The 19882-nt window shown below is 44.1% G+C and overlaps 1 protein-coding gene across 1 annotated transcript in view; it reads left to right on the forward strand.

Moving 5' to 3' along the window:
* The window catches only part of gabbr2 (gamma-aminobutyric acid (GABA) B receptor, 2), a 203711-nt gene that overhangs the window by 110945 nt on the left and 72884 nt on the right, over positions 1 to 19882 (forward strand). The window contains exons 4-7 of the mRNA XM_086177580.1: positions 6299 to 6400; positions 15117 to 15182; positions 15280 to 15468; positions 16274 to 16516. Of these exons, the coding sequence (XP_086033706.1) occupies positions 6299 to 6400; positions 15117 to 15182; positions 15280 to 15468; positions 16274 to 16516 (600 nt within the window). The remainder of the gene's footprint in view (positions 1 to 6298; positions 6401 to 15116; positions 15183 to 15279; positions 15469 to 16273; positions 16517 to 19882) is intronic.

Below are 19882 nucleotides of genomic sequence, written 5' to 3' on the forward strand. Positions count from 1 at the left end.
ACGGTGGGATGCAGCGTGCACGCCGGCAGCTAAGCGGCCACTGTGCACTGTTACCCCCACATTCCTCCCAGGACGGCTGGGAATGCCCAGGGGCTGACATAGGTTTGCGCAGTGGGTGCCGAAGAGTCCCATTCTTTTTGGTACAGAGGTGTCTATTTACAACCTCTTCAATCATTGTCTTTTCTGAAGAAGACAATCCAAGAGGTCTAGGCTTACAAATAACGCTTGAAAAAAGTGCGCAAAGCTGTGAAAGTGTTGTCATCTCTTCTTTTCCCTCTTTCACACACTCTGTCATACTCTCTCTCTCTCTCTCTTTCTCCTGCTGCTGTTTCCCAGCGAGCCTGCTCACAAGGTCAATGTTATGTAACACTTGTTAAGGACTCAGTCAGTGCCACACACCGCTCTCACACACACACACACACACGCGTGTGCACACACGGTATAGTGTCCCCCTATGACTGTCACCTATAAGCTGAAGACAGCTCGTCACCTCTATTTATAATGCCGGTTAAAAAACACACACATCATTTTTATTGATGGACGCTGATGTTCCCTTAATCTGCGGTTAATTGTCGTGATGAGAATGAGCAGAGGCCAGGTTTTGAAGGTGTCTCTCCACCACACACACACACACACACACACACACACACACACACACACACACGCACACTCCGACAGCAATCAACATTATTGCCAGACAGACAGGGCTCACCCAGGAGCACCACAGTGGGACAGCAGACCCGGGCGAGAGGAGGATTAAGAACCTGTCCTCTGCAGAAACCCTCGGACCACACGTGCGCACTTACGCCGTGTTTACCGCTCACTTCCCTTTCCAGCGTCCTCTTCCAGCCCAACTTCCAGTCGAATGTTAACCGTCGTGTTTTTGTTTCTCGACTCTTTAACTTCATGTGAAGTACCCGAGACAAAGCTGTTGGAGCGCGCACAACTGGCATTTCAAACGCAAGGGTGTAGGTGTGCGTGCACGTGTCTCAGACGGCCAGATGGACTGATAAAAAAAAGCACCTCGCAATGCTGACACTTATAAACGAGCGTTCGGGTGTTACGCCCGGCCACTCGCAACCGCATGAGGGCCTTATGCAGGAACGGTCCTGGAAACGACGTGTGAACGATCTGACGTCAGAAAACCTCTAAGTCGCTACGGAGTTTGGATTCATGTTTATGTGGTAATTCTTTTCCATGTGGCTTGAGCTCAGCTGGAAAAACGGAGGCTCGGAGGAACTCACGCTCTGTGAAAGCACGTATAATCGTCCAGCGACGGGCGGGAGTGGCGAACGCTTGCCTTTCTCCGCAACTGCCTCATGTCAAGGGGGGGGGGGGGGGAGTGGACGCCGGTAAACACCCAAACATCTTTTTTTCTCAGTCAAACCCAGGTGCCCCCTTATTGCATTTCCTCCCACCTCAGCTGCTGACTGTAAGCAAAGAGGGTGAGGAGGAGTGTGAGCAGAGCCCCCCTGTCCTTCGCTGTGTGCCACTGGTGAAATCCACTTCCAAATAATAATAACAGGCTCCTTAAAACCGAGCTTGAGCAGCGTTTTGACTCCACGCATGCAGCTGGTGACTTCGCTCTTTGTTATTAGACCAGTTGTCAAGCGGGAAGAGAGGGGGTTGGCGGCTTCTGCCTCACAGCAAAAGGATGCCCGGTTCCCTCCGGAGTCGCCACTTCCTGCTGCGTTTGCATGGCTTTCCTCAAAACACGCATAAGACAGAATCATTGGAAACCCTGCATTTCCCAGATATTGCCCAGATGAACAAAAGAATGAATGGTTGGATGTTTCTATAGGAGGCCCTGTGATCGACTGGTGACCATCCAGTGTCATCCTGAGTGCAGAATAAACAGTATGAATTGAGAAACATAATATTTATTTGGCTTCATTAATTGGAAAAGTAATTCAAAATGCAAGTCTGTATAGGCTGTATAACAAAGCCCCATTATATTTTGCTCTCAGGGCCTCGCTGCTGCAGAGGGACTGGGAAACAACCAAATTTTGCAGTACAGAGCAATATAAACTTTTTTTTAATATAGTTAACTAGACATTTTGTTGGAACGTGTCCTCTTTTGATCGGTGACCGGATAATTACAGGAGGGCTGGTCACGACTCAGTGCGGCGGCGTCATTTTAATACTGATGAGTTTGCACTAAACCAACTGCATGTTGGCTTTCGTTTTAATCAATGGTTATGGTTAACAGTGGGTAAGTCAGAACGTGTGTGTGTGTGTGTGTGTGTGTGCGCGTGCATGCGTGTGCTGTACTGCAATTGGATTATTTTCCATTGGTGTTTTCTGCCTGGGGATTCCCCTGGCTGCCTCAGACAATGGGTGATGGATTTGTTACTCAGGAAAGCTAACACCACCATCACCACCCGTCCTCCCTGCACACACACACACACACACACACACAAAAACACACACACACCCACCCCAGTCACACTCAGTCCAGCACTCATCCCTTTTCTCATTGCAGTGGGAAACAACAATACGACCAGGGGATTTCACGTTCTGCGTGAACTACTTAGGATGAGGGGCTCAATATTACAGTGTTTGCATGCGTTTCTGGGCGAAACTCCACATCTGGCTGCAATTGTCACACCCTTTTACACACAAGGCATGGCAGCGATCCCCCCCGACGTTTTTAGTTCGGCATCGCAGAACCTTGTCCGGTGCCTTGTCCCGGCCTCGGCAGCAGTTGTTCCTCGAGAGCCAAAGGGGATTCCTATCGATTCCCTCTCAGCCCCCGCCGTGGTCTCCAAAGAGCTGGGAAGGTAGTTTAGATGACGTGTTTTTGCAAGACCAAGTGATATTTGTTCAGCTTTAAGGGGAAAAAAAGGTATTTGGTAAAACAGGGGGTCGAAGGTTCAAGGTTGAAGACATCCATGAATTCCGGCGTAATTAAATGGCAGGAAGCAACAACAGAGTTCTTCGGGCTTGAAATGTAACTGTCATGTTCTGCGACGCCTTTTAAAAAGTTCCCCCCCAGTTCTCTTGTGTTGGAACCTGGATTTAGCTTGCCAGCGTTTACCCCTGTCACCGTGCACTCGCACTAAGTGCTGCGCCCTTCTTTCTGACGTTGCTGTAACTTTTTTTTTTTTGTTGCGACTATGGAAGGCTGTTGACAACCTGAAATCAAGCGCGTTCACACAGCCGTCCCGTTCCTGGAAGAACTGAGGTAATTGGATTTCAAGCTTCATGCGTGTGGAAGGTGACATCGCAAGTACAAACGAAGCCCAAGATAACAACCCTGTCCGTATGGCGACGCCTTTTTTTCCCCCTAACAAATACTTGCGAGAAATTAGGAGCTCGTATCTTCAACCGGCGACGCCGTCTCGTTATCACCAAAGCTCTGAGGTCGACGTTTCTGCGGTTTCTGATCACTGATATGAAAAGATCCCATTCCCTCCCTTTCACGAATTTCCATAACTGGAACGTTTTCAGAGCGAGTGAGCATCGTTTATATGATAATCGAAGGACTTATTACCGGGTCAGTCACTGATGTGTATTTGAAGCTGCGTTAGAGAACGAAAATGGATACAAAAGAAACAAGCAATATGTCACTGGGAGCACACACATATACAAACACACACACACACACACACACACCGTGCCCCCTAATGCTGTCCTCTCGGGTGGAAGTGGGTTGGTGTGAGGAGGTTGTAGCAGCCAGCCGCAGTAACGGGACATTTATGAAAGGCAGATTCAGAGACAGTAGCTCTGACCCTCATCACCAAAACAGTCCTGCGAGATGATCCTCTAACCGGTGGGAGACATATTGACTAAATAAGGATGCCGACGGCATCTTACGGCAGCGGCCAGAATCCTACTGAGGCTAAATCGTTGCTTTCTAAATTATTATTATTTTATTTTTTCTGTCTCCTTCTTAGCTCAGCCTATATTTTTCCCGCTGTGACAAGTTGAAAATAACTGCTATGAAAATTGTCTTCTCTGAACTTGAAGCAACAGAACAGGGATGAGTCACAGTAGGTGTGTGTGTGTGTGTGTGTGTGTGTGTGTGTGTGTGTGTGTGTTTGTGTGTGTGTGTGTGTGTGTGTGTGTGGAGAGAGAAAGAGAGTGAGCATGATAAAATCACATCAAACTCTTCATCGCAGTGGAGCACCTGCTCTATTCTCAGTGTCTTGTGAACCCATTACCCGCCATCCCTCTGAATCAAGGTATCAAGGTAGGCACATTACGCCTCCAGACACATTACAATAATCCACATACCTTCTTTCCTTTTTTTGTTTTGTTTTTGTTTTTTTTTTTCGTCTGGTTTTGGATAACTAGGTCTATGCATGTCCCTGGTGACAAATTCCCGTTGAATACGGTGATGCTTATTTTTAGAAGAGTTCATTACACGTATCCTGAAAGATGACGATGGCCATCGTGGTCCTGTCGTCTCGAGCGGTTTGTGATTTGTCCGATGTGCTGCATGTCGGTGGTTTCAGACGGGGAATATCCTTATCCTCATAAACAAAGACACGTTACATGTACTTTGTAAATACCTTGACCTCGGTCATAAGTGGATAGGTGCTCAATTCATCTATCTATCTATCTATCTATCTATCTATCTATCTATCTATCTATCTATCTATCTATCTATCTATCTATCTATCTATCTATCTATCTATCTATCTATCTATCTATCTATCTATCTATCTATCTATCTATCTATCTATCTATCTATCTATCTATCTATCTATCTATCTATCTATCTATCTATCTATCTATCTATCTATCTATCTATCTATCTTTCTTTCTTTCTTTCTTTCTTTCTTTCTTTCTTTCTTTCTTTCTTTCTTTCTTGGCGGGGACTCAGACCATGCGTCATTCCAATCGAAAGTTTGGCGATTCAATTTCGGGTGTCGTCCTGCAGACGTGCCGAAGTGTCCTCGGGCAACACGCTGAGCTCCAGGTTTCTTCCGAATGTTCCGTGTCAGGGCTTTGCACGGCAGCTTTGCTGCAGCAGTGTGTGAATGGGTGAATATGATAATGTGTGAAGCACTTTGAAACCACAGTGTATGAAGGAACTACATCAGTGGAGTCCATAATCTAAACCAGGGGTGTCAAACTCAAATACACAGTGGGCCAAAATTCAAAACTGGGACAAAGTCGCGGGCCAACATTGATATCTATTGAAAAAAAAATCTTCCTCCAGATATAACAATGAACCTTTTCATATGGACCCAAAGAAGTTTTGCTTAAAAGATAAATATGGAAGAAGCAAAGCTTAATACTATGCAATATATAACTTAATATTGCACACATGCAAAATCCTGTTTTCTGCCTAAGAAGCAGGATGCCAGTATTAGCATAAGGTCACTATGACTACTGTACACAGAGGAGAGGGTGTTTATGGGTCCCGTTGTGATTTTTGTGCCAAAACACCTGCAGAAAATTCAGGGATTTGTAGAATTAGCGGTACATGCACTCAAGACTATACCGGCAGGCCAGCTCTAATAGGCCTTGGTATGACTTTGCGGGCCAAATATAATTAAAGTCTGGGGCAAATTTGGCCCGCAGGTCAGAGTTTGACGCCTAGGATCTAAGCTATACGAGGAAATTCTTTTCAACATAGAGGTTGAATGGAAAACTTAAAATAAAAGGATTTAAAGAAAAAGATGAAGAGTTTCAATCTGCAAAGTTAGAATGAAGACTTTTTCAGTTCAGTAGGGGTTGGATTTAGAACAGGGGACCTTTAGTAGCTTGAAATAGAAATGGTGACATCAAAGATTCACTTCACGGCGTCCAAAGCGGCGTCCAAAACGGCGTCCATCTACCTGACCTCCCTGATTCAGCCCCGCCGGCCCGCCGTGCTTTGCCAACGAGGGCTGCCCAGGCCTGGCACTTTCACCAGGAACGGCACTGAGTCACGGGTCAGGCTCGCTCCTCCCGCGGCGGGCCACGTTACGAAACTCTGTCCGCTCCACCGCACCGCTGTCAGTCTTTAGGAGGCAAATTCATTTTTGGTTCCGGTTTACTTGCCTCCACGCAACATCTGCAAACATTTCATTTCAGCTTGTAATGTCGACAAAAGGTGCTCACTGAATTCTAATTAATGCTCATTCATGTTTGGAGTTCTCAATAAATGGAGCCGCATTCTGTAAAAATCTATTTCTGAGGATTCTTTGTAATAGTATTTGGGGACATTTATTTCAGCAACACGAAAAAAATGAACAAGATCCCAATCATGGCATCAATTTGCCATAAAGCCTTCAAAGCTCTAAATGTGAATCACCACTTCTGTTTACCTGTTTCCTCTTTTCCCCGCTCCCTCCCTCGTTCTCAGGTGAGGAACGACCTGACCAACGAGCTGGAGAAGGCCGATATCCAGATCGCAGACACCGAGAGCTTCTCCAACGACCCCTGCGTCAACGTCAAAAAATTGAAGGTACGAGATCTTTAGCATATTTACGCATAATAAATCTTAAATTAGGCAGATTAACTGAATTGACTAAGTCAGTTTGAGTCATTCTGCACACTGGATGAAACAGTCTGGTGTTTTGTGATACTTTATTAGCAAAGCATGAATGGAACTTGCCGTCAAATATAGTAAAATAGCTGTTTTCGTAATTAAAGGAAGCTCGTCATCGTTCACCGAGCAGTAGTAGACATATAGAGGGTGCCACAGTGGTCAGCGCTTCCACTTCACAGTTTCTGGTTTAATTCCTTCAATGGAGAACGTAAATTTCCCAGTGAATGTGAATGGGAGTGAATGGGAGTGAATGTTTGTATTTCTCTACATGATGAGTGAGTAAATGGTAGTATGGTAGTCTATATTGGTGGTCCCCAACATTTTTATTGCCTTGGACTGGTCAACGCTCGACAATTTTACCGTGGACCGGGATGGTACAAGTAGATAGTTTATATTGCAAATATAACAGTAAATGTGAATCCTCTGTGTACTCGTATGCGATAAAGCCATATTTTAAGTAGATCTCCTGGAATTGTGTGTTAAAAGCTTTCTTTTTCTTGGAAGTTGTGGGCTCTTCTTCTGTCTCTTCTCTGGGCCTTTTCCCCTTTAAAAGGAAACTTTCCAAAGACGTCTGGTTTTTACTGATTTTGCTAGCTTGCGGGTTAGATTTTCGCCATTCAAGTGACCGAGATATAAGCTTGAGAATCTGGTAATTTTTCCACATAAAGATTGTTCAGACACAGATTATAAATACAACGGAAATAATTAATTCTTTCTTGGGCAGCCCGGTACCAATTGATCCATGGACCGGTACCGGCCCGCGGCCCGGAGGTTGGGGACTACTGGTCTATATGACTTGTGAATGAGATTGTGAATGTTGTTTGTCTCTATGTGACATTTGAATGAGAGGATGAATGGTTGTGTGACTCGGTGGCCCTGTGGTGGACTGGCGACCAGTCCAGGGTGAACCCCCACCTCTTGCCCAATGACAGCTGGGATAGGCTCCGCCCCCTCCCTGTGACTCTGAATACATAAGTGCTACAGAGAATGTAAGAATTAATCATCTGTAAAACAGCTATGACAAATTTTTATTGAATTCCCTTGCAATTATTATTATTGAAAATTGTGCATTCGTGACAAGGATTTTCTGCAGTTGATAGTATTAAAAATATTGCAATTTGCATTCATGTTACGCACAGCTGTCACCCGTTCCTGTTATTCTGATTGGCCATTCCATTCGTCCACTGATATGCTGATTTGACGTCATGCTGATGGACTCTTCTGTGCAGGAAGATGCGGCTGCTCCTTTCATCCTCTTTCAATTAGCATCTCTGCGCTAACTACATGCTCTGTGTGATACCGCACAATCAAGTGCAATGGGTTGATTAACCCTCTGTGTTTCTGGGAGACCGAGTCTTCTGAGCACTTCTTTTTTTTTTTTCCCCCTGGACCTTTTTCCTCAGGTTTTCAGTTTTTTGAATGGTCTCACAGTTGATTCCATCGAAATTAAATTCAGGGCAATGAATAATTCACTCAGTGATTTCGAGCACTTTGACTCTGCAGAGGAAAGCACTTCATAATGACACCTAGGGAGCGCTAATCATTATAATAGAGCCGTACAGTGACCTTGAATGACCGGCTTGAAATTGAAGATTTTTGATGGCCATATACAGTCTTTCCTCCCCCCCCCCCTTTCCTGTCACGGATTCACGAATGCACAGCTGATCAGATTTTGCTTGGATAAAGCAAACACGCGTGAAATTGAAGTGTTAACTGTCACATGTAATGGCTAAATTATCTAAACTACCCCCGGAGGCAACGGGAGATGCATTTGACCTCATTTTCCGGCTGGATATGCAAAGTGTTTCAGAAATACAAAAGAGTGTGCAGCAGGAAAATTTGCTGAGGATGAGATTGGGTGGCGAGTTTAATCACTATATGAGGAGAATTTGAAAAATTACATCTATATTGGATTTGAACCATCACATTCAAACCATTGCCTGATAAATGCCAGTGACCAGGATAGCTATTTATGTTTGACTGATTGTTGCATCACCCGACCTAAGTGACCATAGATATGATTTAATGAAAAGTAGTTTAAACATATCAAAAAAGTTCACGTATTGTGGGCGGGGAAAGCGTCGGCAGTAGATGACGAGCGTTCAATTCCTGTTGAAAGCCACACGTATGGAGTTTTCTTAGTGCCATTTAACATTTAACTGTTTTTGTTAATGTTAAAAGTCTCTTGACCCGAGAGTTAAGATTTGGCTTCTGTCTTTTGGAGAGGACGGAGTGCCCTTGGGTTCGCCGTCACACTCGCACGAGCTGTGTTGTAATCGAGTCTCGGTTCGGAGGACTGATTTGCAACTCTGGATTGATGCCATTTTTACTGTTGGATAAAGGAACCCAAGATTTTCTGTCAAGAGCGGTCGACACGACTCCAAACATGATTACATTTCAAGGGGTTTTGTCTGATCCATTTGACATCATTGCCGTGACTAGATGTAAAACCTCTTGCCTCAACCGTAACCAATCAAAGAACTCATAACTGAAAGAAAATAGTGTTTGTAGCCATCGCCGCCCGCCACCCCACTCCATTCCACTCCACTTCAAGTAGTCGAATCTGGCAATCTGAAGGGCTAGGGGTGGCCCGTTCTTGACCTTGTCTCTGCTTTTCCGTGTTCTCTTCCTGGACTCGACTCGTCCTGGTCTTGGTCACGGCTTTGTCTAAACTTGGGCTCGGGTTACCGTTTGGCGCGATACTTTCGGGTTAGGTTTAGGCTTAGTGTTTCGGGCCGGGGAAAAAGATGGTGTCCACTTGGTGTTTGCTTAGGGTTAGTTTTGGGGTTAGTGTTAAAATTAGGACAAGGCACTTTTCACTTCAGGGTTTAGGCTACAGTTAGGGTTTGACGGTGTTGACTCAAGGTTGGGATTAGGGTTGATGTTGGGGTCCGGATATGATGGTGTTCTCTAAGGATTTGGGCTGGATTGTTTTCACTTATGGTTTGCTTTGTCTCCACATAAACTACCTGTTTCTAAAACTAGCCCCTCTTCTGTTTTTCCAACAGCCAATGATCTTCCTCTGCTTGCAGCTGATTGGTTTCTCTAACTTTCTCTGTGGACACATTTCTTCTAGCCTCTTGCAAGCTACTTCTTGCAGACCGTCACAAAAACGTGACAAAAATACTGAAATACCAGTAAGTCCTGCCATTGGCAGAGAAAGTTTGAACATAAGTCGAAAACACGGAACAAGACTGCAGCTCATTTTTAGTCGGAATTTCTATCATTACCGTCAAACCCGAGCTGTATTTTCTGAGAGTTCTCTTCATGTTTAATTTTAGAGAACCTTACACAACCACATCAGGAAGCACAACTCCGGATGGTGTCAAAAATGCTGTTTTATGTCATTTTGGGGAATCATCTGCAAATTATCTACTCTGTTGTTTATGGACGGGGGGTGTCTTGGAAGTGCAGAGATTGGAGTTGACATCAAGCCGGAGATGCTTGTTTGATGCGCAGAGTTGAAAATAGGGCAGCAATATTCCAATTCTAAATGCATCAGAGTAAAATCGAAATCACAGTTTAGCCCACTGCTCATTCGCTTGAAAGTTCCTATATTTGTGTGAGACGCGCGTGCTACTTCATAGTCAAATCTTTCACTGTGCATCACTACCTAGGGATTAATAGCGATGAGGCCAGACAACTGTAGACAATTTGAATTTTGAATTTATCTTTTAAAGAGCGCAATCACGCTCAGGGCTGATATCTTACCATCCTTCCTCCATGAGCTCTAAATATTCAAATCACAGCATCGTCTTGAGAGCTTTCCAGAACATCCGGATGGGGCAGGCGGGGGGCCGCTGACACCCGGAAGGTCTATTTCCCGCTCATCCTGCAACTGCAGTTCTCTGTCTGTCCAACACATAATATGATTAGGTGGAGGGTGTCACAGATTTTTGCAGCAAAGACTGATCTTTTTATGGTTCGTCTGTGTGATTGTGCACGTGAGAGTTTCTGTGTGTGTGTGTGTGTGTGTGTGTGTGTGTGTGTGTGTGTGGGATGTGGTGGGAGATAAGGGGAGCCATTGCGTCACTGCGCGATCCACAAATAGAGCTTTCACATCCGTGACATTCCTGCTGGAATATTTAAAGGCAGACAGACATGGAATTCTGCCTACACTTGTTTCTCGCCTTTTGTTTTGTTATTTTCCTTGTCGCTTGTTCTGCCTAATCTCCGGCCGGTTACCGGACGAGCCGAGGGAGCAACATGGGAAAAACGTGCACTGACACCACATTTGTCTTCCAATGACCGTAACATTATCTCCAAGCACACTATAGACCGACGACTCTATTCAAACAAACACCATAAGGTTTCCTCGCTTGTATTCAAACATAACAAACAGGATTTAATATCTTATGCAGAGAGCTCAGAATGCACTGGTCATTATGTGCATGTGTGCTTGTTAAAATTACAATTTTGCAAATAAAACTGCTGTTCATGTATCAGGTATGTTTGTATTCATTGTGGATACCAATATTAAAAGACATTGGCAATTACAATAACCCTTGTGTTTACTTCATGAAATGCAGATGACAGTAATTATATATATTACAAAATTATGTGTCTGTGGAAAAGTGCAATATAGCGGCACAGAATGAGGTTTCCCCTGTATTGTCGGGTCTGGAGCTGAGGGCTGAGGGACAGCGCTCTCTTGCTCTCTTTTGAAGTTTATATATGCTTGTTGAACAGATTTAGAGGTGCACTGAGAGTGCCAGGCTGTTGACACACACACACACACACACACAAACAAAGCTCTCTCTGTGCACAACTTTGAATATTCTGTCCATGCAGTTTTTTTGTAGGTCAAAGACTTCAAGTCATTCTCATTCTATTTTGGTTTCCCCTATTTAGTTCCTTCTTTGCCTGTATTTCTGTTTCTTTTTTTCTCCATCAAATGTAACTGCTTTGCAGCCATAATGTTTATATAACATTTAATACCCACATAGGATCAATTAGTAGTTGAACAGACACTCGAACGCATCCTGCAAGCGTTCGCACATGATCACATCTGCACCCTCGCCGCGCCGCAATCATCGGCAACAGACGACGGGGTGGGGGAGCACCGGGAGACTCCCGGCAACATATTGCCTCGTCGACAAATGACGCCCGCAAGCTTGTTTGAAGACCGTCATTTGTACTGTCTGCGCGTGCTTGTGTGTGCGCCTCATGAGCCTTAATAGTGCTTGATTGGGGTTATGAGTTACAATATTACTCGGACCATTATCGGCCATAAATCATCGTCATAAAGTCCCAAACAAGCCTGCCATGGATGAGGCAGCCGGATCTGCCCTTAATACTGCCCTCTCCCAGAACAATTATGGTTATAGTTATATAAAAGCTTGAGTATGAAGGGTAATTTAGGGCCCAATCGTGCCCCGGTCCATTTGTCGCACGCAAACAAAGCTGGCTTGTGCCCTTGCCTCAAACCGCATTGTGTTTTGATGTTGCCGGGGAGGCCGGCTGGAATTTGTACCGAGGCTGTGGTCTTCGGCCATCGCCGGAGTCATTTGGGTTAAGTGCCTTTCCTCTGGGGAAGAGTGGTGTTATTGAGAATCCACTGGCTCCTCGCACACACACATGCACGCACTCACACACACGCATTTACACACACAAGCAAGAGCGCAGCATCGCTAGTTCCCAGTCGTTACCTGTCCTTGTTGCAGACACACATCCATTGTGTCCCATTGTGCCATTGACCATGCAATTACGCCACACACACACACACACACACACAGGATAGTGTGTATGTGCAGCCCATGAGCTGAAGCCAGCTCATCTACTTTAGTTATAGGTGCTGCTGAAATACCCACATGTCATTTTCATTCATAGGTAACCTGATTATGAATGAGGTCAAGTGTAAATCCTGATTTCAACTATTTTTAATTTTTTTTACACAGTAAATGTATTTGAAAATGATGTTTAAAACAAAAGTGGATTAAAATAACATTAGTTATGTAGGCAGTGTGCCATATATATTTACATATAATAATAATAGCATACATATACATATAATCATATAGAATACTATCATTTCAGAAAAAGTGTGATTAAAAAAGAAAGTCTTCCTAGAAGCTGGTGTTCTTTTTCGCCATTGTAACAAAAGGTTGCAGGAGTCAGCAGCTGGCCATTGTGCGCCCTTCACCTGAAGGAGGGCCTGCAGAGCTCCTCACAAAGAGCCGCCTGGACGTCCCACCGGACCCTTTGCTGGGGAGAAACCGCCAGGGGAGTTCTGATTCAACCCTCCCAATGCTTTGACCGACGGCTGGATTCCATATCGATGAAATTCATCACGGGGCTGCCGGATAAGGCGGGCAGCTAATTTGCATTTCAATTTTTTTTTTTTTAAATCAGCTGCGGATCTGCTCTTACCAGCCATTCATCAAATCTCCCATAAATCTACCCCATCAGTCCGACTGAATCAAAGTTACTTTTCTCTTTAATCTGAATCTCTCTAAAGCACCTATATAATTTCAATATTTCATGTTCTAATCTATTCAACGGACCCGGTGCGGTTGGAGGGAACAGTGTGGCGTGATGATTGTCTGCACCGCTCAGTGGCTTTGTGTCCAATCGCCTCAAGCACTTGGAATGAAGATGACAATGATTGTCCCTCTGATCTGTAGCTACATGTCACATGGTGCAGATGGCCTGAAGAGGAGGGGGGCTTATGGCGTGCATTGCTAATGGTTCTCTCATTATCCAGAATAAAAGCAGAACTGGGGTCTTTTACATTATAGCAAGTGTGTTTGTCTATTTAATGCATTTCTTAATAGAAGCTGTTTATTTCAGTTTCATTACACTCAAGTCAGGGAGTGTAATGTTTCAGAAATACATAAATAAACCGCCCGCTTGATGTCAGCAACGGCACCAAAAGGGTTGGTCGCGCAGCTTTCTGCAGCGCTGGGTTTTTTCAACCGGTCGATAAAGTCGGAAGCGGGTGATGTAGCGCTCCGTACGCGACGGAAACAAAAAACGCGCTCAGTTTTGCAGGTACATTTGCTCCGTGGAGGAAAATCCCAGTAGAATCGGGATCGGCCTTAATTTGATCGAGTATATTCACATATTCGAGGAATTTGGCTCCGGTTGAAGGTTACATTTCATTCTGATATGAAGGTAAACAACTGCACAAGATTATGCAAATGCAAATGTTGTGTGGATTTATGTGTGTAGCAGAGTGATGGCTAGTGGGTAGAAGTTGCTCCTGTGTCTGGCAGTGCTGGCGTGCAGTGGTCTGCACCTCCTTCCAGAAGGGGAAAGGGTGTGTCCATGGTGTAAGGGATCCGCAGTAGTGTTAACTGGTCGGCTCCTGGCTCTGAATGAATATAGGTCCTGGTTAGAGGAATCAGCAGCTCCTGAGGCAAGCTGAGCTTCCTTAGCTGGTGCAGAAGGTAAATCCTGTGATATTCGTGCATTACTCTGATACCACTCTGACAAGTGAAACAAGATTGTGTAACTCCAGGGATAAACAACAGACTCTTCAGTCATACCTCATGTCCCGTGTCAAACACGCATCTGTGTGTTTTCCAGAGTGGGAGTTGGAATCCCTTGGGATTTGCGAACCACAGATGGATTTTCTGAATGACGAATTATCTAAGTCTCAAGAATTGTCTAGACGTAATTACTTTGGAAGTTAGAATTTGGCGAATTACTCCAAAATAGCAATATTTAACCAAAAAAATGGAAAAATCAAGAAGTTATTGAATTACATGTATGAAGATCTATAATACATTGGTGAGAAATCACCTAAAATAGAAAAGTAAGAAATTTTGCAAAAAACTTTAATATGATAATTACTGTTTTTATTTATTTATGTATTCATTTCTTTACGTTTTTCTTGTTTGTTTGTTTTTATTCTGTTAGTTGTCTGAATAGGATATTGGGTTATTTTTATAAAGTGCTCATTTGTGGAGTAGTTATAGCAGAGAAAGAATCCAATTGGTGCAAATCTTGTATTGGCCTGCTATGGTGTGTGTGTGTGTGTGTGGGTGTGCGTGCGTGCGTGCGCTTGGAAGTAGCACTTGCATCCGTCAACTCCCCCAGGGGAGAGTGCGAGTCCAGAGTCCCTCACAGCTTTACTTCGGCAGCAAGGAGCTGAAACATTTTCAGGATCCCTGTCGCATTTAATACGTTTGCTTTTTGAGTGTTTTTGCAACGTCCTGCTACATAAACAGACACACAGAACCCCAACCAAAACACACACACCATAGATAAAAGAGCAATCAAAACAAGTCACTCCGGCATGCCTGTTGGCCCGGCAGCCTTCAACCAGGCCGCCATGAATCATTCATGGAGTCAAAGAGTCAAAGACCAGCCTTTGTGTGACGAGTTCCATATAAATGTTACCGTTCGGTCCGGCTGCCAAGAATAGCAGCTCTGGCTGGGACCCATTGGTTTTCATGGATCAATATGTTACACTTGGCCTCCAGGACTGCCCACAAAGACATAATGATGAAGAATTGCACGTGTGTTTGGACTAATAACATTTGAGAAAGTGGGAATGCCTCGGACAGTAATCTTTTAATTGACCGAAGGCACTGTTGACCAAAGTAAAAACAGAATGGGAAGCTTCAATCCAGTGTAATGATACAATGAATTCTCTATTATTTCTCATTGTTTGCCCTTTTCCCCTCAGGACAACGACGTGAGGATCATCATTGGCCAGTTTGACGAGAACTTGGCCTCCAAAGTCTTCTGCTGTGTAAGTCGCGTTCAATCTAAGAGTTTGTACCTCAGTATCCGACTTCTCCTGGACCCTCGTCCCTGACACTCGCCCTGGTTTCCTGTCCCGCTCCCAGGCTTACAACCTCAACATGTACGGAAGCAAGTACCAGTGGATCATTCCCGGCTGGTACCAAGGGAACTGGTGGGAACAGGCCAACAGCACCAACTGTACCACCAAGAAGCTCCTGACCGCCATGGAGGGATACATCAGCGTGGACTTCGAGCCGCTCAGTGCGCGGCAGATCAAGGGCATCTCGGGCAGGGTGAGCGAGACGCAGTCGATGAATGAGTAGCATCTAGATATATAGATATATCGTGATTCGCTTGGGTTGGGAAGATTCCTCAGGCAGTAGTATTTGACTGGTGTTAGCATCAAAGCGTGTGATATATAGAAATATATTTGTGTTTATTTCCGATGAAAACATACATCAACACAATTGGCAAAGTACCTTAAAAGTGCTAGGATCTATTTGTGGAGTAATAGATCTCCATACTTCAACCCTCTTGCAGACTGTAGATGAAGTATGATGGTTCATTTTCTCGTATATGATGGGTTTACGGACGATTATATTCATAAACCTCATCAATCGATGGTTACTTCAATCGGTTATAAAGCCGCTCACCTCTTTATAAAGTTGCACCAAAATGCTGACTGCTATTCTGTCATATTACTGCTGGAGTGACAGGACGTGAAATGCGAGTCATTTCTGATTTTTTTTTTTTTCTTTTTTTTGTGCAATAACAAAGAACTGTTTTGAAGTCGAGCGTCTTTGTAATTTTCATTTTCTGCCGTTTAACTGCAAACACCCTTTTGACAGCAGCCCCTTGTCCCAACTCCCTGCTGAGTCCATCTCTGTGCTGAGGATATTGTGTGGAGACATCTCAGAGATCTCTGGATAGACGTTTTGTAATCCGACGGTCTTGGTCCCAAAAAAAGACCATGGTTTTGAATCCCCCACTTGCTGTCATGTTGTGTGCCAAACAGTCGTTTGTTTTTAGATCAGTCGACGCCAATTAAAACAGTTTTCATCCGAGCAATCAGAGGTTAATACGCCATTCCGTCTTCAGACACCGAAGGAATATGAGCGGGAGTACAGCCGGGAGCTCCGACAGAAAGGAGTGGAGCCCAGCAAGTTCCACGGCTTCGCCTACGACGGGATCTGGGTCATTGCCAAGACTTTTACCCGAGTGATGGACCTGCTCCGCGTCAAACAGCGGCAGAACACCTACCACAACTTCACCGTGGACGACCGCGAGGTGGGCAAGATGGTGCTGGACGTCATGAACGAGACCAACTTCTATGGCGTGACGGTGAGTTAAGGAGCGGAGCGCTGCAAAACTATCGGCAAAACGATCCAATAGGGATTCGGATCGAAACAGTGTCAACGGACAAAATATGTTCAATTTGCAAAAAACACGAAAACACATTTAATTATGTTAAATAAAAACCCTGTTTCACACATAACCAGAAGTTTGAAATCAACTCCCTTGGGAAGATTGTCGTCTGAGAAAGGAATCACTCTGTCCTACAATCTCACCCTATGCGCTCAAATAATTTCATTCATTCATTCATTCATTCATTCATTCATTCATTTAAATACAAACAACCATTCACACATCATATAGATCAGTGGTTCTTAACCTTGTTGGAGGTACTGAACCCCACCAGTTTCATTTGCACATTCACCAAACCCTTCCTCGTGAAATATGGAAAAATGTCAATTTTTTTTCTAATTCAAGACATAGATATACGTTTGACTGGTGCGCAAAATGAACCGTGTATCAACATCACTGTTTTCAAAGAGCAAAACCAGCAAAACACGGTTTACACATAAAAACAAAAACATAATATCGAATACTTAATCCAAATCAGTGTGACTTCTGCTGCTGCCTTTGAGAGACCAGTGAAGAAATGCGCGGCTTCACCTTGGCAAGTGCCACTCTCGTGTCATTTTCGCAACAAAGTCTGTTCCTTTTCTTTGTTTTTTATATCCAGCGTCCTTGAAAAGGATTGCTCGCAAAGATATGATATTCAGAAAGAAATCACACGACGTACCATCACGATAGTCACAGGTTGACTTCTGAGCCCACCGAAATCCCTGCAGCACAGACAGGCCAAGCTATGTGGCGTGATCAACTGCGGCCAGTAAAATTGCCGAGCGGGACGTGTCATCACGAATTATATGAGTCGGGTGTGTGTCTTGACCATGACCACTGCCATGACGCCATTATTATTATTATTCTTCAATTTTTTGGAATTGAAAACCCAATTAGCATGGTTTCACAGTAAATATATATGCGTTGTTCCGTGCGGCAAGAAGCAGTATACGTAGGTCAGATGTTTTGGATGTTATTTTCAAAACAGACCGGAGGAAAGACTTTCATTTATTCATGGGCGAACGTCTTTTTAGAAGTTTCTCCTTTCAAACCAACGGTTCTCCCCGCGTCAGTGAGCAGCGTCCGTATGTGTGTGTTATTCGTACGGAGTCGGAAAATGTCAGGACATCCGAGAAAGGCATTAATTACTGCTCTTTGAGGCTGGACATTGTTTGCAGGGAAGGTTACTTTTCCATCCTTGTCTCCTCATGAAGCCCCACAGTGATGCCATTTGGTACTGCCGACTCACTCCGACGCATTCCAGATTGATCCTGTTGGCTATACTTGTTAAAACTGTGTGTGTGCGCGTGTGCGTGCGCGTGCGTGTGTGTATTTCACTTCCTATTGAGCTGTTAGAGGATATCTATTCCCCTGCAAATGCCACTCCATTATTAGAGGATACCATGCCGCCTGGACAGCCGGTAGGCAGGCTTTACCTTTCAGTGCAGCAAAACATTACTCATGTAATATCATAGGCATGACTGTGTTTACAGCTAAATTGCCTGAAAAAATACAAGAGATGGTAAAAGATGAACAATGATGAAAAATTACGGCGCGCGCGGTGTTGAGCAAACACACTTAATCTCGTCAAAAGTCGTTCACTCAATTTGGCGGAAAAGCCAGAGAGGGGAACGGATGGAGGGAACGAGATAGAGATCCGCAGCCAAAACAGCACAAATGTCAAAAGGAAGGAAGGCGAGTGAGAGAAAGCGGTTCTGAAGACTCCGGCTTGTATTATTGGGAGGCCCGGTGGGTCTGCCTTCCCCGGGGCCGAGTGTGTGTTGTAGTGCTCGACAAAATCCTGCGGGTCATTATGCTTCGCCCTCTCGCTCTTCTGCCTCAGCACAGACCCACTCAGAGCTGCTGATCAGGGGCAGGCTGACACCGAGCTTTCCTCCGAGACGTCGGGAAGTCAAGCAGTGCAACGGTATTGATGGTTGTGTCGTTTTTTTTTTTTTTCCTTTTCCGCTTTTTTTTTTTTTTTTTTTTAATGTTCAGCCTCCAGGCTCGCGGAAGCGAATGAAGCCCTGCCCGGGCCATTTTAAAACAGCATTTCTTGAAAGGTACAGGCACAGAAATGCAGCGGCATCCTGTGACACTCAGAAGCCCTGGAAGTAGCTGGAACACGAAGGCGGCACAAACACACACATGCAAACACAACCTCGTTGGTGTTTGCGATTTTACTGCAATTTATTCATGTTTTACCGCTTATCTTGCACTCACGGTTCTGGGCAGTTGAGGGATGGAACCAATGCGAGCTGTCATTGGGTGAGGTGGGCGAGGTCCACCATGAATCGGTCATCAGCCAATCACAGGGCCACATACCAGATTTTTCACTCTATAACGCGTATTAAATTCCTTACATTTTCTCAAAAATTGGCCATGCCCCTTATAATCCAGTGTGCCTTATGTATGAATTCTTTTTGTGCTTACTGACCTCGACCCAATTTTATGTGGTATACCGCGCTCAAAATCTGTCAAAATGTTTTAGTGCGACTTTGGTACGCGACAAAGCTGCTCCGCTTGATTGATTGTCGGACCTGACAAAGGGACGTTGTATTAAGGTCGGTCCTTGGTTGAATATGGGTTGCGACGTCAGACAACATTAGATAACTTATTATGTAGTGCTGGAATACAAAGTTGTTCCAACCTCACACTAACTTCTGCTGTCTGCCATAGTACGCTTACCTCCGCTGCTTTTTGTAATAGCGGGTAGTACTGTGGTTCGAACGATTATTACTGTACATTTGTGCTTATGAGGACGCCCAAGAACTGCACCTGTTAAGAGACATGCTTACGAAGCAGAACTTAAACCTAAAAAAAACTAAAGAAAAAAAACAAAAACAAAAAAAAAAAACTGTGCAATATTTCATTTCACTGTGCAGTATTCAGAACTGTGCAATATTTCATTTCATAACAGCTACACTACAATTTTTCCTTTTATCATACTATTGTGCACTCCTTACCTCATTTGTTACTAAGACACTTATAGTTTTATCACTTGTTTACTTATACACTTTATAGTTTCACTGTGACACTTTATAGTTTATATTTTATTTTTTATTTCTAATTCTGCCTTTTTCTTTTTATTATTTATTACTGTTATATTTTCTGTAACTCTGGCACAACAATTTCCTTTGGGATTAATAAAGTTGTTCTTATCTTATCTGATCTTATCTTATCTTATCTTATCTTATCTTATCTTATCTTATCTTAAACTCAAGGCAATCAGTCACACAGTAGATCATGAGAACAGAGAAAAGAATTCATCATGAAAGAATCAATGGTAGGGAAGTGGAG

Source organism: Fistularia commersonii, chromosome 30 (genome assembly GCF_037954325.1).
Source record: "Fistularia commersonii isolate RoL2024-O1a breed Wild chromosome 30, RoL_Fcom_v1.0, whole genome shotgun sequence".
Classification (NCBI taxonomy): domain Eukaryota; kingdom Metazoa; phylum Chordata; class Actinopteri; order Syngnathiformes; family Fistulariidae; genus Fistularia; species Fistularia commersonii.